General features: G+C 52.4%; 1 protein-coding gene across 1 annotated transcript; it reads left to right on the top strand.

Annotated features, from left to right (window-relative positions):
• Positions 1–31: 31 nt before the first annotated feature.
• On the top strand, positions 32–21,089 carry ZNF185 (zinc finger protein 185 with LIM domain). The gene is given in 27 exon segments (XM_088173476.1): positions 32–56; positions 1,392–1,527; positions 2,578–2,628; positions 3,667–3,705; positions 3,894–3,965; positions 4,416–4,484; positions 5,076–5,150; positions 5,763–5,846; positions 6,517–6,555; positions 7,027–7,110; positions 8,022–8,108; positions 8,428–8,496; positions 9,027–9,098; positions 9,285–9,329; positions 10,968–11,051; positions 11,947–12,030; positions 13,044–13,136; positions 13,530–13,610; positions 14,608–14,709; positions 15,153–15,308; positions 15,978–16,074; positions 16,274–16,368; positions 17,250–17,327; positions 18,580–18,648; positions 19,562–19,642; positions 20,379–20,481; positions 20,991–21,089. Coding segments are annotated over 27 exon segments (2,169 nt in total).
• The last annotated feature ends 1,874 nt before the right edge of the window (positions 21,090–22,963 follow it).

Below are 22,963 nucleotides of genomic sequence, written 5' to 3' on the forward strand. Positions count from 1 at the left end.
AGTGGCAGGAGGGGAAGGTGCTGCTGACACCATGATGTCCCTGGGTGTTGCTAAAGGTAATTCCTTTCAAAAAAAAACCAAAAAACCTCTCCTGGGTTTCCCTCTGTCCAGCTGGGGCTGCTGGAATGTCTCTGCTGGCACAGGCCACCAGGTGTAAATGTGTAATTTCACCATTTAATTAATGCCTTGTCTTCATTTTCTTCTGTCTTCACTCAGAGTCAGGATTAAAAACACGAAGGAGATGAATTTTGGACTTGGTTGTTTGTTAAATTTTATCTAAAGTGCAGAGAGTTCAGCAACACTTCCAGCTACCAGCTAAAAGTGAGCAAAATGGAGATGAATTTAGTTAGTTACACGGTCTTTTAAAGCTAAATATTTCAATAGAGAATTAAAATCTATATTATTGATACTTTTGACCCAATAACCAAACTGCTGTGACCCTCAGTGCAGAATTAACTGTCCAACCAAAAACTACCTGAAATCATGAAGAAGACAGAAAGGAAATAACACCCAAAATCTTCCATCTTGTCCCATACCTATTACTATATTAGAAAAAAAAATATCAAAATCCTAACCCTTGACCATGTGAAGTCACACGTTTCTATTCAAGGACACACCCGTGATTTTAACTCCATCACCCACATTCGGGAGCTTTCCCCCAGTCCTCAGGTCAAAAGCAGAGTTCTTTTGGGGTCAGTGTCAGAAAACACAGAAAGCTCAAAAATCCCAGGTTTCTGGGTTTGAGGTTTCTGGATTTGAGGTTTCTGTGGTTCCAGGTTTCTGGATTTGAGGTTTCTGGGTTTGAGGTTTGTGTGTTCCCAGGTTTCTGTGTTCTCAGATTTCTGGGTTGAGGTTTCTGTGCTCCCCAGGTTTCTGTGGTTCCAGGTTTCTGTGTTCTCCAGATTTCTGGGTTTGAAGTTTGTGTGTTCCCAGGTTTCTGCAATTCCCAAGTTTCTGAGGTCCCAGGTTTCTGGGATTCCCAGATTTCTGGGTTGGAGGTTTGTGTGTTCCCAGGTTTCTGGGTTTGAGATTTCTGGGGTTCTCCAGGTTTCTGTGATTCCCAAGTTTCTGAGGTTCCAGGTTTCTGGGATTCCCAGGTTTCTGGGTTTGAGGTTTGTGTGTTCCCAGGTTTCTGGGATTCCCAGGTTTCTGTGTTTGAGGTTTCTGGGATTCCCAGGTTTCTGTGCTCCCAGATTTTTGGATTCCAACACCAGGGAGATGTTTCCACTGAGCTGTGGGGATCCTGCACGGATCTCTGATCCGGCACGGTGCTGATCCTCATCTCTGCACAGCCACATCTCCCCCAGAGCTGGCCGAAATCCCCCCCAGGGGATGGGAGTGAGGAGGGGGCTCCAGGCTGGGATCTGAGCCCTCCTTTCCCGGTTTTCCAGGCGGGCTGATCCCGCCCACGGACGAGGATCGCCGCAGGATCATCCGGCAGATGAAAGTTCGCACCACGCTGCGAGGGGACCAGAGCTGGATCCAGCACCACGACAAGGATGAGGATGAGGAGAAGAGCAGCTCCCTGTGAGAACATTTCCCTCTTGGCAGGAAAATGAACCCGCAAACACCAGAGGTTTATGTCCAAAAACGAGACAGAGGAGTCCTTTAATAGAATAAAGGAGAGGCCGTGGGGCTTTCCCCTGGGAGCTCTCAGATTTTTGGAGGACTCCCCTCCCTTTTTATCCCAATTTCCCTCTCTCTTTCCCCATTGCTGAGGGACTGGAGAGGCCCAGACTTCCCAACCCCTGATCCCTGAGATTCCCCTCGAATGTACAACCCTCCCTTGGCATTTTTAATTCTTATGGAATTCATGGTTTTTCCCCATTGCTTCTTTCACCTTTCAATATCCAATTTCATTTCTCAGCAAACCTGTAAGGCAAATATCCTTTTTTTTTTTTTTTTTTTTTCATTTATCAATCAGTGGAATCCATCCCATTGTTTCTTTGACCTCTCAGTGCTGGTTTTATCCACCAGCTTGTTTGTAAAGACAAATCCATCATTCCTCTCACTTCCCCTTCCCTCATCACAATTCCCAGATCATGGATCCAAGCCCCAGCCCTGCACCACACCCCAACCATCCCACCCCGTGCCCGAGGGCATTGCCCAAACCGAGCTCTGCCTTCTCCCGAGCTGCACAGGATGTGCTGGGACAGGTTTTGGGGTCCCCGCGGTGCCAGCAGAGGAATTGCTGCTCCTGATTGTTCCTGATAAAGGCAGCGTGGGGAGGAGCTCGCACAAATTGAGCAGCACGGACAATTTGGAGGATTCGGGAGAGCTCCAGGGTTTGGTGAAGCCAAATTGTGCTTCAGCACCTCGGGGTGACAAATCAGGACAGGCTGGAGGGGCGAGGTTTGGATGGAGGAGGAAGGGGATCAAACAATGCCCTGGGTGCCACAGGGAGCCAGGGAACACCTCTGCTCCATCTCCCCTTTCCTTGGGAACAAACCCAATCCCAAATCTTCATCCTCTTCTCTTCCTCCTTCTCTTCCTCCTTCTCTTCCCTCTCCAAACCCATCCTGGCCACGTTCAGCAATCATTTAACCCCTTGTGTCCCTGTGTTTGCTGTTCCCTCAGGTCTGCACAGAGACCCCCAGCCCCCAAAGCTGCTGCTCCCCAGCAGGACAGGTAATTCCAGGGACCCATCCCAGCCCCATCCCTGTGAGCCCCCTCAGCTCCTGCTGCCAGCACAGGGCTGGGCACAGCCATGGAGAGAGCGTGGATTGGTTCTGGAGAGGTCCAGAGGGATGGAGGGGTGGCTGGAATGGAGAAGGAAGATTGGAATGGAGAGCTTGAATTCAGAGGGATGCCTGGAATTCAGAAGGATTATTTGAATTCAGAGGGAAAACTTCAATTCAGGGGGATGGCTGGAATTCAGGGGGATAACTTGAACTGAGAGGGATCACTTTTGAAATCCAGAGGGATAATTTGAATCCAGAGGGATCACTTTTGAAATCCAGAGGGATCACTTTAAAATCCAGAGGGATAATTTGAATCCAGAGGGATGGAGCCTTTGATCCCCTGTCCCCACAAGGGATGGGACCTCAGTGCTGTGCTGGTGTCACCCCCCAGTGCTCCCAGCAGGGGCTCCTCAGGGCAGGAGAGCCCTGGGTGAGGCTGGGATGGGATCAGAGCACCAGGAGTCTCCAGGAACTCAGGAACTTGCAGGAATATCCTGAAATCCCAAATTCTTGGGCTGTGGGAGAGCTCTGCCCTGTTCCCTGCTCCCCTTTCCCAGCTCTCCCCACTCCTGGTCAGTCACTCTGTGCCAGGGATTCCTCCCTGGGAATGCACCCCCGGAGGAGCTCCTGGAAATAAAATATCCTGGAAATAAAATACAATATAATTCTTTTATCCTGATAAAATAATCAGGATCTGCATCACAGCTGATTTCCCCCTCCTGGGGAGTGAATGTAGAGAACACTGCCAGCCTGGCTAACATTAATTGGCTCACTCTAAAATTCACTTCCCCTATTAAAAAAATCTTTAATGGATTTTTATGATGATTATTAATTTTACTCCATGCCTCCAGGGTCACTCCAGCTGTGGGATCCCTCCAGGCCTGCTCAGCTGGATTTTTGCTTTGACATCCACATGGACATTCCCTTCCCCATTTTTTCCCTGTTTTTTTTTTTCTCCTCTCCCTGATATCTGTTCTTTGCACAGGTCCTCATCCTCCAAGCCCCAGCCTGGATACCTCATCAGGTGAGTATGGAACGAGCTGAGAGCTGGACCAGGAGCCAAAATCAGGGAAAATTCTCCCGGATTCTGGGAGCTGGGGACCCCTCAGTGCTCAGGATCACGACCCAGCCTTGTTGTTCCACCCGTGGTTTGAACTTTTGCCAAACGTTTGGCAGCCAGAAATGTGAGGTGTCCCTTCCTTCCCTCGCCAGGGGGGTCTTCACCAGGACCATCGACAAGAGCTCGCCCGAGTCTTCTTCACCTGCCAGCCACGCACAGAAAAAGTAGGCGTGTCCCGTTTTGGCCCCGCCCCCGGTTTTGGCCCCGCCCACCTTTTTTTGCCCCCGCCCATTTTTTGGTCACGCCCCTCGTTTCGGCCACGCCCCCCGTTTTTCGGGCCCCTCCCTTTTTTCCTTCCCCCTCTCTGATCCCAGGATGCAGGAGCTCCATCCCACAGCAGGAAAATCCACATCAGCTCCCTGGCCAAGCAAACCAGACCTCAAATCCCATCCCTAAATCCCAAAAGCAGGGCAGACCTCAAATCCCAACCCTAAATCCCAAAAGCAGGGCAGACCTCAAATCCCAATCCCAAATCCCAAAAGGAGGCAGGTGCTGCCCTCCCATTGAGTGGGGATCTCTGGGGTGATTTTCCCCATCCCTGGGGAGCTCCCCTGGGAAGGAGCAGGGCAGGGATGGGGAGGTGACAATTCCCAGGGTGGTTTGTGTCCCCTCAGAGCCTCCCAGAAGGGCCAGAGCCGCTCCCCCTCCGGCTACAGGATGACCACAGAGGACTACAAGAAACTGTGAGTGTGACAAGGGGGCAGCTGCCCCTGTCCCTGCTCTGGGAATGTCCCTGGAGGGGATTTTATCACCGGGGAATTGGGTTTGGAGCATTCCTGAAGGCTGGAGAAAGGCAGAGCAGCACTTTATATATTTCCTATATTCAGATATTTCCTCTATTCAGATATTTCCTATATTCATGTATTTCCTATATTCAGATATTTCCTATATCCAGATATTTCCTATATCCAGATATTTCCTATATTTATATACATAGAAATAAGACATATAATAATACATATTTATACATACAAAATACAAGGTTTGCAGCAATCCCTTGGATTTGAAGCCCCCCTGGAGCTTCCAGAAAGTTCCAGGGCCAGGAGAAGCTCCTGGAACTGGAGGGGATTTTATCACCTTGAGGGGCATGTGCACCCCATATAAAAATACATGTACATATAAATAATACATATAAATAACACATATAAATAACACATATAAATACATATAAATGCAGGGTTTGCAGCAATCCCCTGGGTTGGTTTGTGCTTGGCTCCTGCTGCCCCAGCCCCAGCAGAATTCCTGACCTGGCTCTGCCTTCCCTCCCACCCCAGAGCTCCCTACAACGTCCGGCAGAAATCCGGGGACGAGGAGGATTCACCTTTTTCTGCCGATGAGCACAAGAAAAGGTGAGACCTGCAGGTGTCTCCGTGTTCCTGGAGGATCCAGGGTCGAAAAATCCCAGGATTGAACAATCCCAGCTCTGCCCACAGCTCCCGGCAAAACCTCATTAAAATCCTGATGTGATCCAGCCTGACAGCACGGCCCAATTAATTCCCAATTAACGAGGAATCCGTGGATTGTGCTGTGGCCATGGGGAGATGGGGATGCCCAAAGAGCCAGGAGGGAGGAGCCCAGGACTGGAACTCGAGGCCAGCTCCAGGCAGGGCTGTTCTCCTGGAGGGAATGGGATCAGAGAATCATCCTGGAATGGTTTGGGGTGGGAGAGACCCTCCAGTACCACCCCTGAACACCCATGAACAGCAGAGATCCCCACAGGGATCAGGATCACTGCTCCAGCTGCTGGAACAGCTGGTGACAGAATCCAAACTTTTGGTCACTTGCCTGATGGTTGGTCCGGATGATTTTTAACCATTCCATGAAATCTGCTCCCCAGAGTGCAGCAGCTCTGCCAGGGTTACCCCTGGCCCCCAGCAGGTTGTTCCTCACGTGTCCAGGGCTCCGTGCAGCCGGGATGAGCAGGATGTGAGTCCTTCTCTCCCCCCCTCTCTCCCCTGCAGGGCTGAGGCTGCCAACAGCGTCCTGCGGCGCTCGGCCGGCCGCGAGCGCGCCTACGTCCTGTCTGCTGCCAAAAAGAGCAACGGGTGAGTCCAGGGGCTGGGAATGGGGCAGCAGCCAGGAAAAGGTGAAGGGAACCTCCAACAGCTCAGCCACAAATCTGCTGCAAGGGCTGGAGCTCCTTCTCTACGTGGGAAGAGCTGGGGGTGCTCACCTGGAGAGGAGAAGGAGCTGGAGAGAGACAAGGGATGGAGGGACAGGACACAGGGAATGGCTTTCCCATGATTAGGTGGGATATTGGGAATAAATTCCTGGCTGGGAGGGTAGGCAGGGCTGGCACAGGGTGCCCAGAGCAGCTGTGGCTGCCCCTGGATCCCTGGCAGTGCCCAAGGCCAGGCTGGAAATTGGGGTTGGAGCAGCCTGGGACAATGCAAGGTGTCCCTGCCCATGGCAGGGAGTGGCACTGGATCTTTAAGGTCCTTTCAACCCAAACCTTTCCATGGTTCCTTGGTAAATGCAGGTTCCTGCAGAACTGGGAAATCCTCCAAGCATTCCTCACTGAGAGGGATGGAATTGCTGGAAAAAAAAAGTCAGGGGAGTCCCTAATTCCCCGAGGCAATCAAGAGGGGCAGGGTCCTGGGGGTGACAGGACCACGGGGGTGACAGGACCTGGGGCAGGTCCTGGGGGGTTCTGCCCCTCCCAGGGAATTTCTTTCCCTCCAATCCTTTAACTGTTCTTTATCCCTTCCTCCACAGCAGCCCAACACAGGAATTCCCAGCCCTGTTTGCCAAGAGGTGAGTGCTGGGACTGGGTGCCTGCTGCAGGCTGGGACAGCAGATCCCAGGAGCACAGGAAGAACAATTCCTTGAGAAAGGAAGGATGCTGGGGGCTGGATCCTGCTGGTTTTTCGGGAGTTGGAAACACTGGGAATACAATCCTGGTGGGCTCAGCATTCCCGTTTCCTGGGAAGCTGCTCCAGCCAGCCAGGGGGATGCTCCTCAGGCAGCTCCCTCCCAGGGCTGCCAGTGGGGCAGGGAAATGTGCCCAGAGCTCCCTCTGGGATCCAAAATCTCAGCTTGATGCTGTGTGGAAAAAATCCCACTGCCCTGGCTGCACTGTGCCCCTGGGGATGCTCAGCAGGAGCAGGAATGACCTCAGGAAATGGGGAAATGTGGCTGGGGGATAGCAGGGATGAAGTGCCTGGAAAGCTGCAGAAAAAGAGGAAATAAATGCCGTGATATTTGTGTCTTTGTCCCTGCGGAAAGGATTGAGATAGAAGAGGAGGAAGGACAGCAGAGGAGGAGTCCGACTGTGCCACCTTCATCCAGGTGTGCTCCAGACAGCAGCAGGTATTCCCTGTGGGTGTGGGTGTGATTCCAGGCTTCATCCAAACTGCATTTACCAGTTAAAAAACGGATAAAGTGCCCAAACACAGCCAGATGTGCAGGGTTTGTAGCAGTGGCACCACATTCTTGTTTTCTTGTTTTCCCCTTCCTTTATTATTTTATTTCCCCCTTCCTTTATTTTATTTCCCCTTCCTTCATTTCTCCTTCTTTTTTTTTTCTCTCCCTTTTTTTCCTCTCCCTTCACTCAGAGTCAGGATTGAAGCACAAGAAGCAAATTTTTGTGTTCAGACTTATTAATTCTAGTTTATTAATTCTTATCCATAGCACAGTGAGTTCCACAGCACTTCTAGCTAACAAGCAAAAGTGAGAAAATGGAGGTGGATCTAGATAGTTGCAAGCTCTTTTAAATCCTAACTATCAAATTAAAAACTAATATTTATATATTTATTATATAAAAATATTGGTATATTAGTATATTCTATTACTATATTATTTATACTTTTGACCCAATGACCAAACACCTGTGACCCACAGTGCAGGATTTTCTATCCAACCAAAAACTACCACCTAAAATTAAGAAGAAGGAACAAGAAGGAAGAAGAGACAAACCCCAAGAACCTCCATCTTGTCCCATTCCTATGAATATTCCAAAACCCCAAATTCCAAACCCTTCACCGTGTGATATTACACACTTCTATTCAAATATTCTATTCTAACTACAAAAAATTGCAACGAATATTCTATTCAAGCTCTTATCTCTCAAATTTGGAAGCTTTTCCCAAGGCCTCAGGTCAGAAGCAGAGTTCTTTTGGGGTCAGGAAGTTCAGAACTCCCAGGTTTTGGGGTTCCAGGAGTTTTGCAGAGGAGACCTCCCAGCTTCGTGTGACAATTTTGTGTTTTGTCCTCCCTTGCAGCCCCAAACCAGGCGGCAGGAGCCAAACATCCTCATCCTCATCCCTGAGTGACAACCTGGGGAAAATCTCAATTTCTGCTGAGAGCAGGTGGGTCTGGAGGCCCTGAGGGCAGGATGGGCAATTCCTGGAGACACAAAATCCTCCAGGAGCAGCACAGAGCAGCAAACACCACCCAGGGAATTCCAGGGGAAGGGCAAAAACATCTGGGAGGAAACAATCCCAGATCAGGGAGGGTCTCCCATGGTTTGAACATTGCCCAGCTCTGGGCTGGGAATCCAAATCCAAACCTGCAGCCTTTTCCATGGCTCAGATCATTTTCCTGTTGGTTTTTTCCCCCTCTCCCTGCTCCTGTTCATGGCTCACCTCCAACCCCTCCTTCCCTCAGCTCCTGCTGTTTTCCCTACAGGAATGCTGAGGACAGGCAGGACCTGAATGGGAAATCCCCCTTGGAAAAAATCTCCCAGCGTGGGGAAGGGTAAGGAACGAGCAGGGATGAGCTGAGATGGGAATTCTGTGCCCTGAGTCCTGGGAATCCTCTGGGAATTCTCTGGGAATTCTCCTCTGTTCCCTCAATCCTCTGGGATTCTCCTCTGTAATAATTTATATATACGTATAAATGTTTTTATTATGCTTTTATTATAACACTTAAACTCTTATTTTATATCATTGTATTATATATAAATTTTAAAATTATTTAATACAGGTTTTTGCATACTTAAGGCATATTTTTACTTACAATTGTCGAAAACATAAGTTTATATATTTTTTTTTTACTTAATATCTGTGTACTTCTATTTTTACATCGATCCAAGCTTTTTCCAAGGCTGCAAATCAAACTCTTTAGTATTTGTGGAAGTTTTTCCCTTTCCCACTCCTCTGGGATTCTCCTCCACTCCTCCATCTCACTTTATTTTTATTTCCCAACCAAACAGCAGCAGATTTCTCTGGGTTGATGCGCTGCAAATGCTGAAAATTTCATTTTCATTGGAATTTCCCTTTTTCTAGTGACAGGGCTGTGAAGGAAAAGCCTGAGAGGTTCCCATGGGATGAAGGAGCCCCCAGAGCCACGAATGGGAGGTAAAGTCACTGTGGAATTCCTGCTCTGGGCACTGCACAATCCATAACATCCTGCTCTGGGGCTGGCTGGAATATTGGGATGGATATTTTCTGATGGAAAATCAGATTCCATCTGGGCTCTGTGAGTCTGAAATGCATGGAAAGCCCCTGTAGAACATTCCTCAAGTTGTGCCTCTCTTTTTCCAGCTTTCCTGAGCACACAGAAGCCAACAATGGGTTTTACCCACCCGAGTAAGTGGAAAATTCCCTTTTTCTCCTTCATTTTAGGCTGGGGGAGTTCTCCTGAGCTGGGATGAGTTTTGGGTTCAGCCCCTGCAGGGCTGGGTGAGCCTGACCCAGCAGCTCAAAAAACTCTGGGATCTTCCATCTGCTGTCCTCACACGGGGATGAGTGGCTTGGGTTTGGGATCAGCCCTTCAGGAAATTCCCAGAGCTAAGCAGGAGGGAGGAAAATCTGTTCCATGGGAGCCAGGAAAGCCTCGTGGTGGATATTTTGGGTTTTTTATTTTGGCACCAAGCCCCTCCTGTCACAGGCCCAGCCCTGGTTCCTGGGACAGAGCTGGGGATGCTCCTGAGGAGCTGCTCCATCCTGAGCCCTGCCAGGAGACTCCAGGTGGGACCTGGGGATGGCAGCTCTGCTCCCCCAGGCTGGGCTGGGAACAAACAGCGAGCCCAGATTAGAGCTGGGATTAGAAAATGAGACGGGATTGGAGTCCAGGCTGGGATGAGAATCTGAGCTGGGATTAGCATCTGAGCAGGAATGAGAATCCAGGCTGGGATTAGAATTGGAGCCAGGATTAGAATCTGAGATAGGATTAGAATATGAGCTGGGATGAGAGTCTGAGCAGGAATGAGAATCCAGGCTGGGATTAGAATCCGAGCCAGGATTAGAATCCAAACCAGGATTAGAATCCAAACCAGGATTAGAATCCAAACCAGGATGAGGATCCAGGCCAGGATTAGGATCCAGGCCAGGCAACAAAGGAAAAGGCAAATCCTGCGTGGATAAGCAGTGGGAACAGCGTTTTCCAGGTCACTGTCACACAGCTGCTTCCCAGGGAATTGAGCAGGGATTCCCCATGGGAAGGGGGCTCAGGGATTGGAGCTGCCCAGGGAGGTTTGGGGTCCCCATCCCTGGAGGTGCCCAAGGAATTCCTGATGTGGCACTCGGTGCCCTGGCTGGGGATCAGGCTCAGCTGGGACTCTCATCCCAGAAGGTTTTTTTTTTCCAACCCTTGGGATTCTCAGAGCAGATCCAGCAGCTTCAGCTCTGCCTTCAGTGCCTCCATCCCACAGGATTTTAGATTTTGCTGCCCTGACATTCCCAGGGTGCAGGGTCAGGGAGGAATTGCTGCTGCTGGGATCTCCCTGGAGCTGCTTCCCTCCTTGTCCCTTATTTTGGGATTCATTTCCATGTTTTGGCCCAACAGAGGCTTTGGGGTGAGCAGATTTCAGGGCCAGGTTGGACACTGGGGCTTGGAGCAGCTTGGGGTAGTGGGAAATGTCCCTTCCAACCCAAATCTTTCCATGATTCCTGGGTTCTATGAAATTAATTCAGCCCCTGAGCTGAGGTGAGGAGGATCCCACAGCCTGGAGCTGCTGGTGTAGGAATGTCTTCTGCTCTGTCCAGGTGCTCCCTCCTGGGACAGGACAGGGAATTCCTGCCTGGAGATGTGTGGGAATTGAATCCCAGTAACCTCAGTTCCACCACCAGCCTCTCCTCCTCGTGGTTGGGATGGAAATTTTTTTTTTTTTTTTTTTGAGGGAAAACCAATTCTCTGAGACAATTCTTTCCTGGGCAGTGTTGCTGTTCCATACAAATCCCCTGGAAACTTCTGGAAGTTCTGAATTCCCCATTTTTTTTTGCCAGGTCACCCTTGCAGTCTGATGTCCCTTTTCATGGCACTGAGAGAACCCCTGTGCACATCGAGGACACAGAATATTCCTTTAAAAGGTACCAGTAGGGTGAATTCAGGGGCTGTAGGAATAATCCCATAAAAACATGGGTGTCCCATAATCCTGAGGATCAAGGGAAACCTGAATGGGCAGGCACAGAAAGAGGCTCCTGCTCCCACTTTTTTCCCCAAGGATGGGAATTTAAACTGAGGTTTAAATAAACCAAGAGCTTTGTGTTGTATCCCCCTCCATGTCCTTTGAGTCCAGCCAAGAACTGCAGAGATTTCCTCCTCTTGTTCTTGGTGGGCTTCAATTCCCTGATAATCCAGGGGGGATTGGGGTTGGGTTAGGGTTTGGGATTTGGGTTGTGGTTTGTGTTAGGGTTGAGGTTTGGGTTAAAGTTGGGATTTGGGTTGAGGTTTGTGTTAGGGTTGGGGTTGGGTGAGGGTTTGGGATTGGCATTGGGGTTTAGGTTCGGGTTGGGTTAGGGTTTGAGTTTGGTTTAGGGATAGGATTTGGGTTTGATTTGGGGTTAGGGGTTTGGGTTGGATTAGGGTTCGGGCTCAGGTTTGGTTTCATGTTAGGGTTTGGGTTTGCTTTAGATTAGGGTTTGGGTTGGGTTTGGGGTTAGGGTTTAGAGTAGGGGTAGGGTTTGGATTAGGGTTGGGGTTTGGGTTAGAGGTTGGGTTAGGATTGTGGCTGGGATTTGGGTTGGGGTTAGGGGTTGTCCCAGGAAAAGCCCCAGTGCAGGCTTGCACAAGCCTGGCCTGGTGAGCAGAGCAGTGCCAGGGTGCTGGTGCTAGATTTTAGGGTTGTGATTGGGTTAAGATTTGGGGTTAGGGTTTTGGGTTAGGGTTAGGTTTAGGGTTTGGGTTAGGCACAAGCCTGGCCTGGTGAGCAGAGCAGTGCCAGATTTTAGGGCTGTGATTGATGGGTGCCCCTTTGCTTTCCAGGTCTGGCCTGGGCTATGAGGAGAGGAGCAGCCCCACAAATCCTGAGGGCCCATCCCATCAGCAGCCCTACTGGGATGAGACCAGGTGGGGACTGGGGGGACTGGGACGTTTGGGGTCAGAGATTTGGGGCCCTTTGGGGCTGGAGATTTGGGCCCTTTGGGGCTGGAGATTTGGGATGTTTGGAATGGTTCTGGCCAAACTGGCTCGTGCTCCTCTCCAGGGAATGGGTGTCTGCCCATCCCACACGGATTTTCCCAGCCCTGGATGTCTGGTTTAGGTTTCTGGACTCAGGCAGCCTCACTGAGAGGGGCCCTGGAGCTTCTGGCCATGATTCCCCCCCAGAGCCCCCCAGGCTGAAGGATCCTGCTGAGCCCAGCAGGGCAGGGTGAGGAATGGGAATGGGAATGGGAATGGGAATGGGAATGGGAATGGGAGTGGGAATGGGAGTGGGAAATTCCCCCTCCCTTCTGTGGGATGATTCCCTGGGCATCTCCCCCTGCTCATAAACATCCTCCCAGGTTCTCCTGTTTGTAGAATCATGGAATTGTTCAGGTTGGAAAAGATCTCTGGATTAAATCCACGTTCAGCACTGTCCTCAAGTGCCACATCCACACAATTCCCTGAACATTTCCAGGGCCTGACAACCCTTTCCATGCAGAATTTTTTCCCCATGTCCAATCTAAACCTCCTCTAGTGCAACCTGAGGCCTTTTTGTGCCTGATTCTAGTGCTAGTTTTACTGGATTGAACCTCTTACCATGTTTTTATAGGAAAACCTGGCAGAAAAGATCCTCCTTAGCTGGAGCCATCAAAGCCAGGAGTTGCTTCCTAGACTTTAAATTTGGGAGCAGAGAGTTTCTAGGGAGAGACAACAAGCAATAAAATTTGGCATTAGGCTCCATGGTAATGCTGGGTCTGGTTTTGAACTGGGCTGGGTGTGCACATGGAAGAACTTTATGGAATAATTTCCCTTTTTTTGTCCATATTTTCTGCCTGAATTGGAAGAGTTGAGGCTCTTTGTAAATCTGGGCTCCCTCCCGGGTGTGTCAGTGAGAACACCTTGGCATCAGAGGGTGACCTGAGTGTTCCTGTCCCCAGGTCTGAGCTGTGCTCCCAGGACCCTGCTGGCAGCAGGGACAGGGACATGGGGATGTCATCCTGTGTGCAGAGTGAGGACAGCACTGCAGAAAGGCAAGAGGAAAAATGGGATTGCTTTTCCTGCTGGGAGGATGTGGGGATTTGCTGCAGGGGGAGGCACTGAAGGTGCTGTGCTTGGCATCTTTCCTTTCAGCCCTGTTTCTTGAGAGGTCTGGATTTTCCATCTGTTTTTTTCACAACACTTTGGGTTTTTTGAGGACTTGGGTTAGTGCTGGGTGGTTGCATTTCATGACCTCAGAGGGCTTTTCCAACCTAAGCAATTCTGTGATTCCATGATTCTATCTTGCACATTTTCATGCAAGGATTTTGCATTTTTTTTTTTTTTTATTCCTTGAGGCAGGAGATTCTCCAGGGGCTGCATCTCCATCCCACAGGAATTGTGTGCTCAGGGTGTTTCTACCCTGTAAAGATCTCCTGTCTTGGCAGGTGCAGCTCTGTTCCTGGGGGAAGCAGCATCCCAGCTCCAGACATTCCACATGCAAAGGAGCCTGAGCCACGGCAGGACAGGTACAGAGCCAGGACACCCCTCACTCACCTCCAGTTCTCCTTCCTGGCCTGTCCCAAGGCATCCAAGTGCTCATTTCCTGGCTCAGGGAATTGGGGGATCAATACAGGCTCTGCCAGTGCCATCCTTCACCCTGGGAGGAGCAGAGCACTGCAGGGATCTCCCACAGGAATTGTTGCAGCTCAGCACCAGAAGGACCTGGAGCTGCTGGGATAAATAAAACTGCTGGGATAAATCCAGAGGAACCCACGGAGCTGCTCCAGGGCTGGAGCCAGGCTGGGAGAGCTGGGGGTGCTCACCTGGAGAGGAGAAGGATCCAGGGAGAGCTCAGGGTCTAAAGGGGCTCCAGGAGAGCTGGAGAGACAAGGGATGGAGGGACAGGACACAGGGAATGGCTCCCACTGCCCCAGGGCACGGCTGGATGGGATTTTGGGATTAGGAATTGTTCCCTGGGAAGGTGGGGATGGAATTCCCAGATTTGCTGCCCCTGGAAGTGCCCAAGGCCAGGCTGGAGCAGCCTGGGACAGTGGGAGGTGTCCCTGCCATGGCAGGGGTGGCACTGGGGAGGCTCTGAGGTCCCTTTTCACCCAAACCATGCCAGGGTCCTATAAACATCACCCCTGCAGTGGGCAGAATTGGGTAGTGGAGCATCCAAAGTGAAACTTCAGGTCTCGTTTTGGCTTTACTTCAGATTTTTAACTCATTTGAACAATTTGAACAAGAGGTTTAGTGGTTATCTTTTTTTTTTTTTCTTCTGCTTTTCGTTAGAGTGGGGACTGAAGTACAAGAGACAGGATTTTTGTGTTCAGACTCAGTTGTTTATTAATTCTTATCTATAGTATATATAAATATATATATATAGGTGAGTTTTAAGGTCCCTCCCAAGCCAAAGCGTCCTGACTGTGACCCTGTGACAGCCACGGTGCTCCTGCAATTCCCCCCCAGGACAGGGTGACACCCTCGGGTGCTGCAGCTCCTGCCAGCTCTTTCCTCCCCCAGGATCCCTCTGGACCGTGAGGAACAAAGCCCTCCCAGCACTGAGAGCCACCGGGACAGCCCGGGGGGCTGGAGGCACAGCGAGCCCGGCCCGGGGCCAGCCAGGTGGGCTGGGGACATCCCTGGGCTTGTGCCATCAGGACCCCTGTCACCCTCACCCTCTGCTCCCTGAAACTCCTGCCAGGAAATTCAGCCAATGCAATCACACTGACACAGCAATATTGGAAGGGATTCCCTGGGAGGGTGCCCAGAGCAGCCCCTGGATCCCTGGCAGTGCCCAAGGCCAGGCTGGACTGGGATTGGGATTGGGATTGGGATTGGAGCAGCCTGGGATGGTGGAACTGGGATGAACTTGGAGGTCCCTCCCCACCCAAACCATTCTGGAATTGTGGAATTCCATGGCCCTGTGCTCCTATAGCCACCAGGGTGTCCCAGCTCTCCCTGTTCCCGTGGGAAGTGGCAGGAGCCACCCTCAGCACACCCTGAGCACTCGTGTGAGCTCAGAGCAAAGGCAGCCCTTGGCTTCAGGGTCCAGTTTCACTCTCCAGCAGGTCAGACTTCAGCAGCTCCCAGGAGAGAATTCCCAGTGGCCACGAGTCCCAGCACCCCCTGTCCCTGCTCCAGGAGCGCCAGGGCTTTGGGGGCTCTGTGCCCAGCCACAGGATCCCAGCCTATGTGGACAGCCAGGTGTTCAGCACCAGGAGGTGAGGGTTTGGGAATGGGGATTTGGGGGTGAGGGTTTGGGGATGGGGATTTGGGGGTGAGGGTTTGGGAATGGGGCTTTGGGTGTGAGGGTTTGGGGGATGAAGGTTTGGGGGTGAGGGTTTGGAGTTAAGGGTTTGGGGATGGGGATTTGGAGATGAAGATTTGGGGGTGAGGGTTTGGGAATGGGGCTTTGGGTGTGAGGATTTGGGAATGAAGATTTGGGATTGATGGTTTAAGATGCAGACACAGGGAAAGCTGCTGGCATGGGACACCTTCACAATCTCAGGCTGCTCCAAGCCCCATCCAGCCTGGCCTTGGACACTTGCAGGGATCTGGGAAAGCTTGGGAATGCTTTGGCTTTGCTCAGGTGTTGGGTTTGGAGTCTGCTCTCCCTGTGGAGCACAGGGGCAACAGGCAGAGCATGGGGGAGTGCATGATGGAATCGTGGAAAGGCCTCTGAGATCATCAGCTGTCAGTCCAGTGCTGTCACATTGTCACCACCGAGCCTCCAGTGCCACATCCACACATTTTCTGGACATTTCCAGGGACGGGGATTCCATTGCTGTGGCAGGGTTTGGTGGTGCCAGGAGCCTGGCAGTGGCTGTGTGCCCAGTGTGGGCACTGCAGAGCTCTGCTGCTGTGTGCTCAGGCTTTGTGTGTCCTCTCAGGCCCAGCCCTGATGCCCAGGGCAGTGTTTATTCTGGGAGCAGCTGGTATGACAGTGCCAGGGGGCACGGGGACTTCAGCCCCTCTGCAGGACGGTGAGTGCAGGGCTGGGATCCCAACTTCCCAAGCCAAGGAACTTCCCAGTGCCACATTTATTCAGTATATCCAGGTGTCCAGATGCATTTGGTGATTCCAAATTGGGTGTGGAGTGGGAGATGTCAGTGCCCAGCAGGGACATTCCAGCCAAAATTCCCACCCTGTGTAAGGATCCTTCAGATTCCCCAACTCAGAGCTTGAGACTGTTCCACTTGCTCTCCCCAGAGATGTCACCATGTCCATGGCCCAGAGAAGCCACAGGGTGCCATTCTACATGGACAGCTTAAACAGCACCAGGTAAATGGGGAGTCACAGGGGCTCCGAGGGAAATTTCCCAAAAATTTATGGAGCAGGAGCCAGCAGGCAAAGCCAAGAGCTGAGAGAGTGAGGATTGGTTTCCAGGCAGTGGATCCATGATCCAGTGGCACAGAGCTGCTCTTAAACCATTCCTAACTAAAGCTGCCTAGCTGAGGGTCTGGGACACATCCAGAAAAATCCCTGGAGATTTTTCCCTGTATGGGAGGCCAGAAGAGAGGGACAGGAGAATGGGGAGCTGATTCCTGGCCAGGAATTGGCCTTTGCTACAGGAAAGCAGAGATCACAGCAGAGAGAGGCTCACTGTCCCCAGAGTGTCAATGGCTCAGTGACAGAACTGTCCCCAGTGTCAGTGGCTCAGTGACAGAAGTGCTCCCAGATCAAGGCTGTTGGAAGGGGCAGGATGTCTCCAGTGTGGAATGCCATCGTCCTGGGCCCCTGCAGCCCCTCCTGGCAGTGCCAGCCCGTCCATGTGCTGTCTGAGGCTCCAGTGCAAGGCTGAGGGCTTCAATTTACTGAGCTGGGGACAGACAGCTCCATTGGCTCTGGGAATGTTCCCATCTCTTGCAATTCCTCCTGTGCCCTTTCTCCCCATGGCTGCTCCCACTCACTCAGCCCATCCTCACTGGAAGATCTCACTGGATCTTCTGTCTCACGGCCCTGCAAGTGAGGCTTCCCCAAATCCCTCCTCCGGGGGAGCAGTCCTGTCCTGTGGCAGAGATGGAAGGACAAAGGGATTGGTTTGGTGCATGACAAGGTCTGGCAAAGGGCTGTGCTGTCCATCTGCCCTCCCAGCAGTGGCAGATTCTCCTGGCTGTCACTTTGGCTCCTGCCATCCTCACAGGTCTTCCCTCTCTCCACAGGCTCCTGTCCAGCTCCAGTGAGAGGCTCTGCAGCTCCCACCCCAGCTCTGGCTACCAGCCTGACCCCAGCACTGCCGGGTAAACAACGGGAGGGGCAGGAGGGGCCACTCCAGCCCGGGCACCCGCCTGGTGTCACCCACTGTGCCAGCAGGGTCAGGGCAGTGATTGTCCCCCTGGGCTGGGCACTGTGAGGTCCCACGTGGAACCCAGGGCTCAGCTCTGGGCCCCTCAAGGCAGACCCTGAGGGGCTGGAGCGTGTCCAGGAAGGGAATGGAGCTGGGAAGGGGCTGCAGAATTCCTGAGGGAGCTGGGAAGGGGCTGGAGAATCCCTGAGGGAGCTGGGAAGGGGCTCAGAAGGAGAAAAGGAGGCTCAGGGGGAACTTCTGGCTCTGCACAACTCCCTGACAGGAGGGGACAGGCCGAGGGGATTTGGGATTTTGGGATCTGCTCCCAGGGAGCAGGGACAGGAGGAGAGGGAACAAACAGCCTCAGGCTGAGCCAGAGGAAGTTGAGGTTGAGAAAATCGGGAGCATGGTTTGGTGGTGACCGTGGTGGTGGCAGTAACTGATGGTTGGATTTGATGATCTTAAAGGTCTTTTTCAACATTAATGATTCCGTGATGTAGAAGAGCTCGTGCTCAGTTTAAGGAAAAAAAGAGGTTTCTTTCCTTAGCTATGACAGGGCTTAGTGTAAGAAGGGAGGATTAATCCCAGCTTTTAGGCAGCAGTGGAAATGCACCATGGAAAAAGGCTGATTAATTCCTGTCAGAGCTGCAGGCTGAGGGTGGGGGGCACAGGGCTCCCCTCGGCCTGCACCAGGGTGGGACATGGAATTCTGGAGCCGGGATTGGAATGAGGCAGGGACATGCAAGGGAGGTAAAAACATCCCCAAGCAGGCAGCAGCAGTTCCACACAGGCTGCAAACACCGGAGATATTCCAGAAGGGGCAGAAGAGCCCCTGGAAGCAGCGCTGTGCCACAGGGCTCGCTGTTAACCGGGAGCTGGGAGCTCTCTCCATGCCCATTGTGTGCCTAATCCTGACAGGAGCTGGGAAAGAATTATCCCTCAGACCCATAACCGGATGAAAAGGGGTTACATTATCCATCCCATTCTTGCCAATTAACTCGATTTGTTGTGGTGGGGTAATTAGAGGAGTTGTTATTTAGCAACAAAGCTCGATATGCAGGATTTATTCCAGAACAACAACAACAACATCCCGCTCCGAGCCCCTCCCGCACGCGTTCTGTGCCCAGGGGCTCGCACGGTCCCTGCCCGGCTCGGGCTCTTTTCTTTTTTCTCTTTTCTCATGGAAATGCTTCCCGTTTTCCCAGGAGAGGGATCCTCTTTGTCAAGGAGTACGTGAACACCGGCGGCTTTGCGGCGTCGCCGCGCCACGGCAGGTACGGAGTGCTGGGGACACCGTGTGGCACTGCCAGGTGTCACCTGTGCCACCTCCCACATGGCAGGAGGATGGAGCCGATCAGCCCCGGGGGGTTTTTGGAGGGCAGGTTCTGCTCTGGAAATGCTGCCCTGTCCCCCCGCTGTGCTGGGGCCAGCAGGACCTGTGTCCCACTGCTCCCAGGGAACAGGGAAGCTCCTCCGGAGGTGGATGAAAACACCACCCTGCAGGTTTGGCACTGGGAGGATTCACCTGTAAACGGCTGGAATGTGGAGGGTGAGGGCTCCCACTGCAAAAACTTCATTGTATGTGTTTAAAAAAGTTAAATGGCACCGTTTCCAAACTTTGATCTTCAGTCCTTTGTGTTCTGCTCGAGTGAAGCTGCTCCAGACTTCAAGACAGTGACAAGAGCAGAATTTGGTCCCATGCACATCACCCTCGCAGTGATGTGGCACCAGTTCACAGCAGTTTGAAGCTCCCTGCAGGCACTGCTGGCATCCCTGGGGGAGCTGATTACACCCTGTAAATCTCCAGCCTGTCCCAGAACTCTGCACAGCTGCTGGCAGCAGCCAAAGCCAAATATCCAGGAAACTCAGAGAGGGAACACTCAGCTGGATGAGGGATGGAGCCAGGGATGGGCTCTGTGCCTTTTCCTGCAGGATTTGGAGTTTTAGCTGCTATTTGTAGGGAGCAGATGGAAACATGAGAGCCCTGGTGAGGAGAGTTTTGCCTGGGCAATTCTCCCTGGGGGTACTGAAAGGCTCCTCTCTGTGTCCTGGGAAGGCACTTTGAGGATCTTCTCCCCAAGGAACAGGTAGCCAGGATATTCCAGATCATTAGATTATGATTCCACACAAAATTCTCTTCCCACCTATCACTGCCAGGTGCTGATATTTCCCTCTCTCCTTCTGCAGTGGCAGCCTTGTGGATCTGAGTGACCTGGAGAGAAGCAGCTACAGCCAGCACAGTTTCCTGTCCAGTGCTCCCCTGCACAGGTAGGACAGGGCAGGGCTGCCTTGGGGGGGTTCATCAAATTCTCAATCAGAAATGATTGTAAGAGTTTGCTTTTTGAGGACCCTGGGGTGTGTCTGGTGGAAGAGCAGCACAATAAACGGAAATGCAGTGACTGGGAGTCCATCAGAGGGATGGAGCATCTCTCCTGTGAGGAAAGGCTGAGAGAATTGGGATGGCTCAGCCTGGAGCTGAGCTCTGTGGTAACTGAATTGTGGCTGCCCAGTGCCTGAAGGGATCCCACAAGGAAAATGGGAAGGGATTATTTCCAAGGAGTGACAGGACAAAGGGAATGGCTTCTCACTGACTGAGGGAAGGGTCAGATGGGATATTGGGCAGGAATTGTTCCCTGGCAGGGTGGGCAGGCCCTGGCACAGGGTGCCCAGAGCAGCTGTGGCTGCCCCTGGATCCCTGGCAGTGCCCAAGGCCAGGTTGGAGCTGCTTGGAGCACCCTGGACAGTGGGAGGTGTCCCTGCCATGGCAGGGGTGGCACTGGATGGGCTTTAGGGTCCCTTCCAACCCAAACCATTCCATAATGCCACAATTCTAGGATTCTAAGATCTGTCCTGCACCCCTGGGCCAGCACAGTGCCCTGCTCTGTCACTCACACAGCCACAGTGTGGGAGCAGGTTGCTCGTGGACAGGGACAAAATAAACCCAGTCCCAGTGCTGGCACTGGAACCAGAGCATCACAGAGGAATCCCCTGCCCTGTTGTCCAGGTCCAGTGAGCCCCTGTGCACTTACTGCAGCCGGGAGATCCGAGACTGCCCCAAGATCATCATAGAGCACCTGAACATCCACTGCCACGAGTACTGCTTCAGGGTAAGCCCCAGGCAGTGCCTGTGCTGCCGGGAATGGCAGGGCTGGGAGCAGGGATCTTCCTGCAAACTCCATCCCCAGGCTGCCAGAGGGATCTGCATGGGGTGTACCAAAGCCTTACCTCACACCGGGACAGAAACAGGCAGGCAGTCACAGGTGTCCCCAGAAGGTTTTCTTTGAATAAATGTTAGAACAAGGAGAATTCTTTATTATTGGCAGCACCCTCATGTCCTCGCCCCACTGTCCTTGTGGTCTTTGTGCTCTAGTGGAGGTGGCTGAATCCTCAGAGCCTGCAGGGTTTCCAAGGAAAGAGGGTGGGAGGAGGAGGAGGAGGGATGGGCAGTGTGGGAGGAACAGGCCTGCAGGGACATTGTAGGGCTGTTGTAGGAAAATGCAGCCCCAAAGGTTCCATCCTTGCCCCTTAAAATGCTGCAGACTTCTGCCCCCTCCCTCTTGCTGCTCCTGTGTGGGGTTTTGGTCATTACCCAACCTTGCTGTTTTCCTTTTGGCAGTGTGGAATTTGCCACAAAGCAATGGGAGATCTGCTGGATAAAATATTCATCCACCGGGACATTGTCCACTGTGACAAGTGCTACGAGAAGCTCTTCTAGGTGGGTTCCAGGGCCCCTTTCCAAAGCCATTCCAGGGGGGATGGCTGGGGGAGGGCTCAGAGCTCACTGCTGAAGGCCATTTAACCCTCACACTTCCAGGCTTGTCAGTGTCCAACAGTGACCTTGTAGCAGCATTAGCTGCAAACTCACTCCTGCTGTCCAGGGGGTGTTGGTTGGAGCTGGAATCTCGGTGACAGATAGGCTGTGGTGGCTTCCCGGGGGTGACAGGCAGAGGCTGGCTTGAGTGATGACAGAAATGTCCCTCAGAGGTGGAGAGTCCTCAGGGAAGGCAGTTCAAGGTTCCTCACTGTGTCCTGGGCTGACCCCGTGCTGTCAGAGCTGTGACATTCCCCTGACAGGGACACAGCTTCACCTAAAGATCCTTCGGGCTGAAAACCTTTGGGAAGAGTAGAGACAGATCAACAGGAGAGGGTTGGACACGGTTTGGTTTTGTCTGATGATCTGGAAGGAGCAGGAGGTGCCATGGCAGCGAGCAGAGCTGCTGGGCTGGGGCTGGGAGAGCTCGTGTGCTCCCGGCACGGAGGAGGAGGAGGAGGAAGAGGAGGGAACGGGGCTCCTGGCTCGCTGCTGCCCGTAGCTGGTCAGGGCTGTGGCTGGGGAGGATTCCCGCTGCGATCAGGCCGTGCTCAGCCGCTCTCTGTGTGCCCGCAGGGCCCCGCGGAGCCGGGAACGCCGCAGCTCTGGCATTGCACAGTTCCTGCTCCCGCTTTCCTGCAGTTCTGCTCCCTCTCCTGCCCCGTGGATGAGTTCAGCACCCGCTGCTTGCTGCTGTCACCTGCACGGAACTCGTGTGATGGGAAGGCGATAAGGCAGGCTCCTCCTCAGAGCTAACATTCCCCAGAGGTGCCGAGCCTGGCTAAGCCTGGCTTTACCTGCACCAGGGTTCCCGGTGCTCCTGGAGCTGGGAGCCACGCACAGCTCCCCATTGATCCCAGCTCATTGCCACGAGGCTCTGCTGATGAGACATGGATTTCTTTCCCTTTCTTTCCTAAATTTGGATTCTTGGGAGGGTTTGAATTTAGTCCTTAGTAAAAGCCTATTTCTGCTTCCTTCACCCCCAAATTCAGCCTAGAAATAGCTTCTGCCTGGTTTCCATGTGCTTTCCCCAGGATTCCAGGAGCACTTCCAAACTCTGTTCTAATTGTGTGCCAGCTTTAATTCTCCTTCCTGCCTCTTCCCCGAGGATGCTGCAGCAGCACTTGTGGCTGCAGCCTGTTTGGGGAGATAACACAAGTCCTTCCCTGGTGTCTAACTCGGGCTCTGAGGGCAGGGGAACCTCAATTCCCCCTCCTGACAAAGAGCCCTGCTCAGCTGAAATCCCAACTTCTCCCCTCACCAGGGCTTTGCCCACACCTCTCGTTGCTGTGAACTAATTAGTGCTCACTAATATTGAACTTCCAGCAGATGCTGCACTCAGTAAAATCAGAACTGTGTCATTTGAGCCCTTAACTCAGAGCTGAGAGGTTGGGAATGCTGAATACTGAAAGTCAGGTGTCCTAAAAGTATCCAGACCTCCTGTTTCCTCATTAGGAATCATAGAATTATAGAATTACAGAATGATTTGGGGCTGGAAGGAGTTCAAGTTCACGGGCAGGGACACCTTCCAGGATCCCAGGTTGCTCCAAGCTCCGTCCAGCCTGGCCTTGGACACTCCCAGGGATCCAGGGGCAGCCCCAGCTGCTCTGGGCAACCAGGGCTTCGCCATCCCCACAGCCAAGAATTGCTGAAAACCAAGCTTCTCCTAAAATCCTGTGAGAAAAGGAACCCTGTTCCCCCGTGAGATGTTTATGTTTGTGTTTGAGAGCAGCTGATGGAGCTGGGAAAGGGCTCAGGATCAGGAGGGGCCCCCTGGC

The sequence above is a fragment of the Sturnus vulgaris genome, chromosome 14 (genome assembly GCF_052056855.1).
Source record: "Sturnus vulgaris isolate bStuVul1 chromosome 14, bStuVul1.hap1, whole genome shotgun sequence".
Lineage (NCBI taxonomy): Eukaryota > Metazoa > Chordata > Aves > Passeriformes > Sturnidae > Sturnus > Sturnus vulgaris.